At 40.4% G+C, this 12580-nt stretch overlaps 1 protein-coding gene across 2 annotated transcripts in view; it reads right to left on the bottom strand.

The window, feature by feature from the left end:
* Positions 1 to 9384, bottom strand: part of ACTL6A (actin like 6A) — a 28525-nt gene extending 19141 nt beyond the window's left edge. The window contains exons 1-3 of one of the 2 annotated variants that reach the window (XM_057738858.1): positions 9177 to 9384; positions 1768 to 1844; positions 1428 to 1602 (exon numbers count right to left, since the gene is read on the bottom strand). In XM_057738858.1, the coding sequence (XP_057594841.1) occupies positions 1428 to 1602; positions 1768 to 1844; positions 9177 to 9201 (277 nt within the window). In that variant the 5' untranslated portion in view covers positions 9202 to 9384. Of the gene's footprint in view, positions 1 to 1427; positions 1603 to 1767; positions 1845 to 2156; positions 2346 to 9176 lie in introns of those variants that run through there. The other variant, XM_057738860.1, reaches the window with a different exon arrangement.
* Between the last annotated feature and the right edge of the window lie 3196 nt (positions 9385 to 12580).

Below are 12580 nucleotides of genomic sequence, written 5' to 3'. Positions count from 1 at the left end.
TGTTGATACCTAGAAGTGGAATTATTTGGATTATATGGTGAATTTATGTTTAACCTGTTAAGAAACTGTCAAACTATTTTCCAAAGCTGCTGCACCATCTTACGTTCTCTCCCAGAAACAGATATGGAGGTTTCAGTTTCTCTATATCCTCATCACACTTGCTATTGTTTGTCCTTATAACATAGCCATCCTGTGAGTGTGAAGTAGGCGGGGTCTTTAATGTACTCCACTAATGGACCACGCACACATGCTCCTAGTTACTGGAGGGATTAAGCACATCCTTTATGACTTCAAGGTAAGCCCCTGGAAGCTTTCATTGGTTTCTTCTGGACTTCCCTACATGCCCCTTTTTTTCTCTTTGTCAATTCTGCTTTGTATCCTTTCAGCATAACAAACCTTAACTGTGAGTACACTGACATGCTGAGAGTCCTGTGAGTCCTTCCAGTGAATAACTGGACCTAAGAGTGATCTTGGGTCTTACACTTGCTCTTTAAGACCAAAAACTTGCTCCTTCCTCTGCTATTCCTACCTCAATGCCTGGTACCTCCTATGCAGTAACTCCAATAAAAAATCTAGGAAATTTTCGCAACTCTTTAAACACTTGGTACCATTTATCCTGGATATCTCTGATAGCCACCTCAGGATCTCTGCCTTCAGTGTTAAAATTTAAACCCTCTTCATTTCTCATTTGGACTCACCTCCCTAACTGATCTTGCTGTCTAAAGTATCTCCCTCCAATCCAGTCTACATATTACTGTTAGACTAATCTTTCCAGCTGGCATATGTAAGCACTTCACGTCTCTGTTTAAATTCCTTTGGGGTTACCTTCAGTTACCAGCTTAATATACTCCTGGCATTACAAGCCCTTTTATGATTGCTCTCTGCCTACCTTTCCTGCAAATGGCCCTATTGTACCTACTGTTACAGCCATACTTAATTGATGACATTTCTAAACATGTTAAGTTTCTTCCACAGCACCATCTCTTCACACATGCTGGTTGCTCTGCTTTACCCAGCCTTGTAAGTCAGGCTAATTCTTATTCAGTGATAAAGATTCACTACAAAAGTTACCTCCTTTGTGAAAACCATCTCTGACCCCCAATGATAGAGTTAAATACCTCCCCTCTCTAATCCCACTGCTTATCAAACATAGTTATATTATAGCACTTATCCTATACACACGCGTGCGCGCGCGCGCACACACACACACACACACACACACCTGTCTCCTCTACCTATGAGTTTCTTGAGGAAAAGAAATACGTTTTATCCATCTTTGTATTCTCAGTGCCTGGAACATGAGTTTGTGGAATAAAAACAACAAAAAAATAGCTGATGTTCAACTTATAAGAAGCCACTGTTTTATATCTAAAATACACTATGCATACTCTACATTTATAATCAAATTCATAGAAAAAACATCATACCCATCCCATTTTTCAGTGGTGAAATGGCCTCTGTATTCTCCCTTGGAACACGCAGGGCATTAGTATCTATGTAATAAGTGGGACCGCCTTGTTTGCCTTTATCACCATCTATTTCCATCAATGTACTTCCATCATCTCTTTCTACCACCATACCAATAGCGGTAGGGAAATCCACCTGTAAGAATCAAAAACATGATTTACAAATTTTACCTGCTTTTACCAAGGAGTCATTTCCATCAACTAAAGCTTTTTTTACCATATTTGAGTCAGAATTTCTGCATGAATTTAATTCTACATGAATGACCCTTGTATATCCAATTAACTCTAACATTACACTTACCTTGGGACAGTCCTCACCAGCATAACCAGCTCTCACAGTATAGGATCCAATGTCAAAAACCAGGGCTCCAACTTCATCTGAAAAGATGAAAAGATAATTAACATTAACAACAGCATCATAGGAAAATTAAGAGTACTTAATGTGCTTATGTTCATATTATTACTAGCTTGAACTTAGTTTTGAATACACCTTAAAGATTCATTTAATTCAAATATAACAAGTCATATACAGTATATCAGTAGACGTTCAATTAGGAAAGAGATGGTACACTAAAATTAGGTAATTTAAGGAGAGTTTACTTATTAAAGGTCCACTTACAAAGATATAGGCAAAATATAGGAAAAGCAGAGAGGACAGTATGGTACCCTAGGACTAGTAATAACACAAACCTGTTGCCACACTTAGAACTGAAGAAACACAGGGAAGGAACTGTTACCAGAACCCGGAGAGAGACTTGTGTTGGGAGTGCACTGGACAGGAGCTGTGATCTTCACTTGAGGGATGGAGTCAGCCTTGGCTGACCCTGAGGAAAAGGAACCAGACTAATACATATGCCAACCTCTCTCCCCACTGGCTACTGTGATCTTATAATTTCTCACCCAAACTGAGCAACTTCTGAATGTGATAGGAGTCCCTATTAATAGTTATACCAGGACAAAACGCACAAAGCAGGAAGTATGGTTACCCTACCATAGGCCAAACCAGAGGTCAAGAGAGTCCACTGATGCAGTCTACAAGGGTCAGCCTTTAAGGGCACAGAGAGGGTGGAAATGGGTGGAAAGCAGATCTGGAGGGGCAAAGTAAAGATACCCTATAGACTTAAATATACCACTTTTTTCACACATTAAAGGACATTATATTTCATGCAATTAGGGAAGAAACTTAGCAAAACCCCAAGAAAAATAAGGAAGCTGAAGAATAAGAATTTAAGGTATACAGGTAAAAATCATTAAAATGAAGGTATAATCAAAGTTTGCAGATTTCACAGATTTGTAGGAGATAAAAGTTTAATGCTGAGAGAGAAAGCTGGGTTACTTTTTCATATTCAAATTCAGAGAAAAGCCTCTAATTATATTTTAAAAATACTTCACCCCAAACAGCATACCTCCTAAAACAAAGCACTTAGGTTTTCTAGGCACTCATTTTTCAAAGAAGGATTTTTTTCACTCACTCATTAAAAATAAAGAAATACTACTTAGCTCCATTAAACTGACAAAAATTAGTAAGTCTGATAAGACCAAGTACTGTCAAAGATATAGGAAAACAGGAGCTCCTACACATTTGCTAGTAAAAGCTGTAAACTGATACAACCACTATGGGCAATTTAGTCATATCTACTGAAGTTGAAAATGTGCATGCACAGAAATTACACTTATATCTTCCCTAGAGAAACGCTTTCACATACCTCACAAGGAGACATGTATGAGAATATTCACTAGCTACGTGACCTCAGGTGACTTACTAACCTCTTTGCCTCAGTTTTCTCATAGGTAAAATGTGCATAGTAGTCCCTGTCTCACGGGATGCTGGAAGCATGTAAGCGCTTAGAACAGTACCTGGTACCCAATAAGCACAATAAGTGGTAGCTGCCATCACAATTATTATCATCACACTGCTTGCCACAGGAAAAGGGAGAAAGATTAAATGGTTTCTCAGTAGGGAAATAAACTACAGTTTATTCATACAGTGAAATATAACAGCAGTTAAAAATGAATGGTCTAGATCTACATGTATCAACATGGATAAATCTCAAAAGAATTAGTTTAAAAGGCTAGTTACTTTCTCTCTAAAGAAATCTACTTCTTACTAATTAAAAAAAAGCTAGTTACTATGCATACATATTTTGATACTACTTAATTCATTATGGGTTCACACACTTAATAAAAGTATAAAAATATGCACAGGGTTGGGGAATATTACATACCAACTTCAGCTCATTGGTTACCTCTCAGGAGGCAGAGAGGAAGAATCTCTATCAACATTTTATTTTGTAAAATATCTGAGGCAAATATGACAAAATATTACATTTATTTAATCTCGGTAGTGAGTACAGAAGTATCACATACAAACCTACATGTATTTTTTTTTTTTTTACTATTTGAAGTACTTCAAAACAAAAAAAAATTTTAATAAAATCAATTATTACACTACAATTATCAGAGTTGAGAGACTGTTTTTATAGCATAGTGACCTCATTTTTATTGAAATAAAATGAAGAGCCACCTACGTTTGAAAGGAAGTTTCTGCATTTATTACATTTCCTTAAAAAGTAATCAACTTTTATCTATACCATCTCTGATCCAAACTACTTTGTCTGAAAGAAAAGGTCCTTAAAAGCAGAAACACTGCATTTGTTTTCACAAAAGCACGTAAACTCAAACAGTAAGGTAGTATACCAATGACATAAATTGGTAAACTCTTAACACTGTGATTAACCAGAATGCTGAGTAAAGAAATATCCTAACTAAATGAATTAATTGCTTGGTTAATCAAAATTTTCTATTCCTGTTCTCAAGGATCAACCTTCTGCCTTGCACCAGGGCTTTTAACCTTTTCTGTTTCATGGACCCTCGCCTTTGACAATGTTCAAGGCTGAACTGTTTCCTCCTAAAATTCATATGTTGACATCTTAACCTTTAGTAACTTAGAATGTGACTGTATTTGGAGATAAGGTCTTTAAAGAGATGATTAAATTAGAATGAGATCATTAGGGTGGGCCCTAATCCAATATGACTGATACCCTTATACGAAGAAGAAATTCGGACACAGCTATGTACAGAGGGAAGACCATGGGAAGACACGGGGAAGACGGCTATTGAAAACTAAGGAGAAAGGCCTCCAAAAAAACCCTGTCAACACCTGCTCTCAGACTTCTAGCCTTCAGAACTGTGCCAAAATTAACTACTTTTGTTTAAGTCACCCAGTCTGTGGTACTTCGTTACGGCAGCCCTAGCAAACTAATACAGACAGCCTAGGACACTATGAACGTCTTCTCAGAACGTTTTCAAATAGACTACAAAAGAAATTAATTAGAATAAAATACAGTTAATTATATTCATGGACTCCCTAGGGAGGCCAAGGACCCCAGGTCAGGAGCCCCCTCCTCTAACTTACCCTTTTTTAGGTAAACTGCTCCACTCCTACAGCCACAACTTCTACCTAAATAGTGATACTTCCAATCTCAAATCTCTCAAGCTCTCACACTTTCATCTACATCCACATCGGAAACTTCTTACTGCACATCGCTTCCACCTGTGTCCCATGAGTACCTCAAATTCAACATACCTGAAACACTGTCTCCTTTTCCCCATCCTGCCTAATCTAATCTCAGCTGTGCTTATCACAGTTAGTGGCCCATCATCAGAGGCAAAAACCTTCCTGAATACGTTCATATTTCATACCCTTCATCAAATTCTGCCAAATATTTCTGCGAAATATTTCTCAAATCCTTTCTTCTTTAATACCATTGCCACTGCCTTGAATCAAGCTCTTATCTCAACTGAGAATTACCATAAATTCCTAAAGGTATTGTGCTTCCATCTTTTACCTTCTCAATTCACCTTTCAAACTGCTCCACTGTGAGCTTTCAAAATTGTAAATCTCAACATTTTGGTACATAAATCCTTCAATGAAAAGAAAGGGGAGAATCATTCAGTGGTTGTTCATCATCTGCAAGATAAAACTCTAATTATTCTGCCCAGGTGATATTCAAGACCTAGCACAATCTGGCAGCAGTCTCTCCTCCTACCTCGTATACTAGCCTTACTGAAGATTATGTTGTCTCCTAAACACACCACCTACTCTGCATATGTTGTCCCTATTCTTCTTTCATCATCCCCATAATCTCCCTTGTGAAGTCCTGACTCCTCCACACTGACTTAATAACTGTCTTGTCTGTGCTACCACTGTACCTTTTATATATTGTCATTATTGAATATACTTCACTGAATTAGTCAATAACCTTTATCATCAACATGAGATAGTATAAACTATAAGATGAACCATTAGTTCCTGCACCACCAAGAGAAAAACATGCTGCCAATTAAACTTTGCCACACCATATTCCAACTTCACTCTTTAAAGGAGGGGGTGGGGGGGAAATGTACAACCAAAAATAAATGAAAAACGGTGTCTTTATTTGACTGACTCACCTATAAGACTGAGCTTCTTGAAGGCAGAAGCTATACTTTGCACATAGCAAGCACTTAAAAGAATTTTGTGTGTGAAAAGAAAAATCTAACAAATCAGTTATTTTCCTGTCTTAATCAGTGTGGTAAACTGGATATAATGGAATTTTAATGTGAGGAAGACTCTTGATTCTCAGGATTTTGCATTTGCTCAAAGGATGAGAGAGAGGTCAATTTCCTGCACCTTGTTTTGTTAAAAACCAAGCACCAATAAACCCAGAACAGGAGAATGGCAAGCAGAGATAGGAGGTTTAATAGCATAACCACAGAGGTCTGGATATTTAAAAACTAGGATGCAACTTCTAATGGATAAAAATCCTTGAGGGTTGAATCCCTTCTCCACTAAAAATGATATTTTCACTTTTTTTCAGGGTTGTGATGTGTTTCCTCAGAGTAAATGGCTTCCAATTTTAGGGGTGATGTGATTTTTCTGAGAAAACATGGAGCAATGAGAGCAATTTTCTAACCTGGTCTTAAAATATTCCAATGTGATACTAAAGCTAATGACTTTGTGAGGAGGCAGGAAGGTTGTTTTATTTTTTTGTTTGGACAAGGGGGCCCCAATTCACGGGGAAGATGATTTTGATAAATTTTTAAGATTAGAGATAGGGGGTTATGGAGTGATAAAAGTAACGACTTATCAAAGACAGGCTGGTAGTATACCTGTTTATTTCTGTCATGCAAAGGAGTTTGAAACAGAGGAGTGCCATGAAAGAAAGTCACAGGAGCGATGAGTAGGCCCAGAAACCAATTATGGAAAGTATGGAAATCTGGATGAATTATGCATTATACCTAAAGCTAAAGATCGGTGTCAGATCTGATCAGAAATAACTATTAGAATAAGAGAGCTACAAATTTTAGTTTTTTTAATTTGTTTTCAATTTTTAGCCGCATCACACAGCATGCGGGACCTTAGTTCCCTGGCCAGGGATGGAACCCACGACCCCTGCATTGGAAGGCGGAGTCTTAACCACCTGACTGCCAAGGAAGTCCCCAAGAGGTACAAATTTTAAAATTTAAGCTACAAACATCTTTTTAATAAGCAAGTTAAAAATACAGTTTACTAAGTTAATCACCAAATTTGAGTGGGAGGTTTGGTTGCCTTTCACAGTAAACCCTTTGGAAAACATGACCCACTATAAATACTGACCATACAGTAGTAGCGCGAACACAAAATCACACACTTATTTTTGTGAGTTTTAAATACTTTATATGTGAAATAAGCTTTAAGATATATTCCTCTACATAAGCAAATGAGAAACAGGATGTTTATTCTGAATACCTCGACCATACATCAATATGTTGTGGTTATATACTTGAAAAATGGCTTATAGAGAAACAACCAAAATCTTTTTATTTTTTTAATGGGAAAGGGTTTTACTGAAATGCCTTTTCTTTATCCCAGAAGTTCCTGCTTCCCACTTATTAGAAAACTATGTAACTCTGGGCTGGTTAATCTTTTCTACACCTCATTTTCTTCTTTAATAATATGGGGATAAGTACTGGATTGGTCAAAAAGTTCGTTCGGGTTTTTCTGTTACAGCTTACGGAAAAAACCGGAAGGAACTTTTTGGACAACCCAACAGTACCACCTCCCACGGTTGTTGTGGATTAACTGACCTAACACATGTATTAAATGCAATGCATGAAAAGCCTCTGGAACTGTTCCTGGTACACAGTATGCACACAACAAATGTTAACTGTTGGCATTATTAGTATCCATTTCTACTTCAGCCACATTAAACAATGCCTTATAAGGAAATGCTCAGTGGACAACCTTCAGGTTCTTGGATCAGTAAACCTGAAAGTCAAAACAGTCAGCAGCTTCCATAAGGCAAAGGCACATAGATCCAGTTTTTCTGTCAGGATCACATCTTCAAATGGGGAAGAAGGAAATCATGAAGATCCACTAGCCGTTCTCCAAAGTAAAACTGGAAAACTACTGACTCTCACATTTGAGAAATCAAAACCAAAAGCATATATGGAGACGGAGAGGGTGAGGGCCAGTGTGTCATCTGAGTAGAGACTCAAGCTTCACTCCAAAACTACTAAAAACTTTGAAAACCTTATTTTCACCTCCTACCTATACAATGCCATCCTCTTCAGAAACAGTATCCTTAATAAACAAAACAACAAAAGCAACGTTTTGGGTTTGTCTCTTCTCTAACTCATCAAACACAACACAAAACATGAACCATATACATCAGTGCTTCATCTAGACATCTTGCATCTTGCCAAAACGGAGGCTCTGATTCGGTAGATTTAGAGTGGGGCTTGAGAGTCTGCATTTCTAAAGAGCTTGCAGGTGATGCCGACGCTGCTGTTCCTTGGGTCACACTTTGAGTAGCAAGCGCAGCATTAGCCCATTTAACCTTCACAACCACCCCAATGGATAGGAATTATCTTTCCACAAACGAGGAAAGCTGGCAAAAGTTAAGACTTGCCCAAGACCCAATGGGCTTACTAAACCGTGAGGCTGATATTACAACCAGGTCTGTGTAACCCCCAGGCCCGTAGTAACCTTTCACTACACTGCAGCCCACCCATCCTTAAGCATCCTTAAGTCACCTGTGTTCCTAAATTAAGCCGGAGCAGACCCGCCCACGAGTGACAACGGCGTTTCCACCATCAACAACTAGACAGGAGCGCCTGAAAGGTGAGCGTGGGGCGCGGACCGAGAGGAGGCTGCGTCCTGAGTGGCCGCCACTCCTCCAATCAGTTCCACCTGCAGCAGCTCGCTCGGCCATCTCCGGGACGCCGCGGACAGCCTCGGTCCACGCCAGCGAACGGCCGGGACCTCCCAAGTTTAAGCACACACGCGCGCGCACCCCGACAGAGCGGGCGGTAAGAGAGGGGAGCCTGGGCCGGTCACCCCAACCGCGGTCCGCCGGGCCGGGCCCCCGAGTAGAGCTGCCCGCCCAGCCCCGGGGCGGCGCGCACTCTCGAAAGCCGGCTCCTCCGCGGGCCCGAGACTGGAAGGGGCCGCAGAGGGCGGCGACTCCCGGCGCCCGAGGCGCTCGCGGAGCCGGTGGGCTCCCGGGGCGGGCAGAGCGCGGGGCGGGGATGGGGCGGGGAGGCCGGGGTCCCGAGAGGGGGAGACCGGAAGGGCCGCCGGGGAGGCGAGGGGAGAGCTGGGGGAGGCGAGGGGAGGGCTGGGGGGCGGCGGTTACAAGCCCCACGCGCTAAAAAGGCGCGCTCTCTTGACCGGCCGCACTCACTCACCTCCCCCGTACACCCCGCCGCTCATGGCTGCTGTCGACGCGACTCCTGCGCTAAAGGCCACCCGGCGAAGTGACTGCAACGGCCGCGACGGCAGGTCCCGAGAAGCGCTAGCCCCCGACTCCCTGAACTTCCACCGCCACCCCCCTCAGGCAACAAAGCGGCGTCCACACACCCCGGAGCGCAGTCACACTTGCTGTCTCCCCCCCCATCAACCAATCACGAGAGGCCCGGCTACCTTCAGCCAATCAGAACGAGGCTGTGCTGCATCCCTGCCGCGGCGCAGCCAGTTTAGCCAATCGAAGGCAGCCATGGGGGCGGGGAGCGGGGAAAGGGACGGAAGGAGGGAAGGAGTTGGGTTGCGGAACTGGGGGGGCGGGCCTTCCCTAGTGGGCGGGAAAGTGGGGCGGAGGGAGCCATAGAGGGAGGAGGAGGGCTGGAGGCGAGTCGGGGGCAGGCTTAGGGGTGTGGCTGGCTGGAGGCGGAGGAGCGGAGGGACTCCCGCAGAGCAAGATACACCTCTGAAAAACACTCTGGGATTTGAGAAGGCGTCTCCACGCAATAGTTTCGATGGTTTTGGATTGAAATGAATGAAAAATTTTTTTTTCAGTAGAAGTATTTTCAACTAACTTAAAAATTAAATGTTATGCTCCAGTTTCGGGTAGGGGGAACAGTAAATCAGACAAACCAATAGCATCCTGAAATTTTTTAAATGGTTATTAATAATTAAAAGAAGGAAATGATACAGTACCCCAGCTAAATCTAGGTAGCACTTTAAAAATCGTTTTTTAAAGTGTCATCAATTTATTTCATCTGTGAGACAGATATAAAGCAATGTAATCTATCCTCATCCGAGCGAGCACCTAATCCTAAATACATTTCAGCAGCGGTCTGTTCTTGGTCCCTTGTGTCCACCAGCCCAGTCCAGGGCACCATTATCTCTCCCCTGGATTACCGCAACAGCTTGTGGCTTTGCCTCTTGGCCACACTGCAGGCAGCTTGATCTATAAAAACGCCCAAATCATGATCATGTCACTCCAACTAAAACTCTTGGGTCGGTTGTATCCCCCTGTGGTTGACAGCCATGCTTAAGTTGGTTTGTCTTCTTCCTAACCTTAAGAAAGAGTGAATAAAACCCCATCGGTCTCAGTGCCGGCAGCGTGGCAGAAAATGATGGAAGAGTGGGGAACAAGGCTAGTGACAAAAGCCTTTCTAACTCATTTAGCAGTATAATCTCAGTATCACTGCGCATTTAGAAACTCCATTTACCCGATGAGATAATGAAGTCAGCAGATTATGGCTCCAAGGCCAAATCCAGCCTGCTTTTTTATATGTGTGTGGGGTTTTGTTGGTGGTGGTTTTAACTTTAATTTTTTAGAAAAAAATTTTATTGAAATATAGTTGATTTACAGTGTTGTGTTACTTTCAGGTGTACAGCAAAGGGATGGTTACATTTGTATAAATAAATATATATATTCTTTTTTTTACATTCTCTTCCATCGTAGGTTATTACAAGATATTGAGTATACTTCCATGCAGCCTGCTTTATTTTTTCATGGCCAGTGAGCTAAGAATGATTATTCCATTAAACAAAATCTTTTTTAATATTTTTAAGAAAAAATGAAAATTATATGAAATTCACATTTCTGTGATGATAAACTAAGTTTTATTGGAACACAGTTGTTTACTGGAACACATTTAAGGGCAGAGTTGAGTTTTACTACAGAGGCTGTGTGACAAAGTAAGCTGGAGGATGTATTTGCTATTGGCTGCCTTACAGAAAGAGTTTACTGACCCTAGAGACAGTGCATGTAACACATCTACCACAGTGCACCACGTACGCTGTGTTAACTGTGACCCCCATTATCGCTCTCATTGTGGATACATAGCAAATCCCCCAAATAATTCTGTTTCCACTCTACGTTTTTATGTTGTTAGACTAATAAAGCTGATGAGTTGCAAAATGAATAAAATATAAAAACTATTACTTTGGTATTAGTAAAAGATTGAAGAGATACTACTTTTCTTTATACACAATGATCCATTTTATCAATTTACCACTTAAATGCATAGCAATTCATATGTAGCAATTTAAATAGATTATATATATTGATATCTCTCATCAGTACTATCTCTAACATCTCCCATGGAAATAAGATATCATCTGGGTTGGAAAAGAGTGAAATAGTTGTTCCACTAGTTCAGAGTTCATCAGAAAACAAAAATAGTTCTGCAGTTAATGAGGACCACACCCCTAGCCTCCAGGGAGGCATGAGATGCTGTGACTGTCTCTTCCCACAGAGAACACACTGGAGTGCTGGGGACTCTTAAATCTGACAGCATAAAGAGACAGCTTGAGAAAATACTGAAAAGTCATGCTTAGGTGTTTTTACTTAAAGTAAGGGTTTTGCTTCATCTGATAATTTGGAAAGGTATTAGAAAACAGATCAGCACAGGGAATGTAGCCAACATTTTATAGTAACTTTAAATGGACTATAACCTATAAAAATATTTGAATCAATATGTTGAACACCTGAAACTAATATAATATTGTAAATAAACTATACTTCAATTAAAAAAAAAGAAAACATTCATAATTTCAAGTCATCTTGTCCTCTTGATGTATCAGTGGACACATTGCTTTAGAAGCCACTTGAAATACACTTAAAATGAAATGAACTTCAGAGTACATTTGATATGTCAGGACTAATCACATGTTAATGCAAATGAAAGGGCACATGTAAGCCTTTCATAAATTTTAATTAGCAAAAGATGTAATAGAGCAATAAAATTATTGACCCTAATAGACTAAATTGCAGCAAGAAGGGAGTTTTGAGAAAGGAAACCTATTCAGCATCCCAAGAGAACTGAGCATCCTCAGTAATAATGACATTGTTTCCTTTGAGGCAAGACTTAACATCATGGCAGCTTGTTTTCTTCCATTCTTCCATAATTAGGAAAACTGGTAGAATATGCATTAAAAGAAAAATACTGACCCAACAGAATCTACTTCATAAACTATAAAATACCTGACGGTTTTTTTTTTTTTTTGCGTTAATATTTCTTCTCTATACACTATTTTCTCTAAAGTCTTGGCTCAGCCTACATTATTGTTACTGATAGCTAGTCAGATCAAACAACAACAACAACTCAAGGTTGTTGTCTGTACGTTAGTCCTCAGGGGCAGAGTATATCAAAACAATCAATGCTTGCAATTTTCCCACGAGAGCCAGCATATTCTGTATGTCAACCTAAAAATAAAAGACATTGAAGTAACATGTATGTAAAACTCTGCCCACAGTAGATGCTCAGTGGTTGACTCTGAATCCAGATCTATAAAAATAAGTGCCCTTTCAGAAATCCTTTGTAATCTCCAAGCATCAAGAATTTCCTGTGTACTCGGTGCA

This window comes from Hippopotamus amphibius, chromosome 6 (assembly GCF_030028045.1).
Source record: "Hippopotamus amphibius kiboko isolate mHipAmp2 chromosome 6, mHipAmp2.hap2, whole genome shotgun sequence".
NCBI lineage: Eukaryota > Metazoa > Chordata > Mammalia > Artiodactyla > Hippopotamidae > Hippopotamus > Hippopotamus amphibius.
This window is presented reverse-complemented; position numbering and strand designations above follow the sequence as displayed.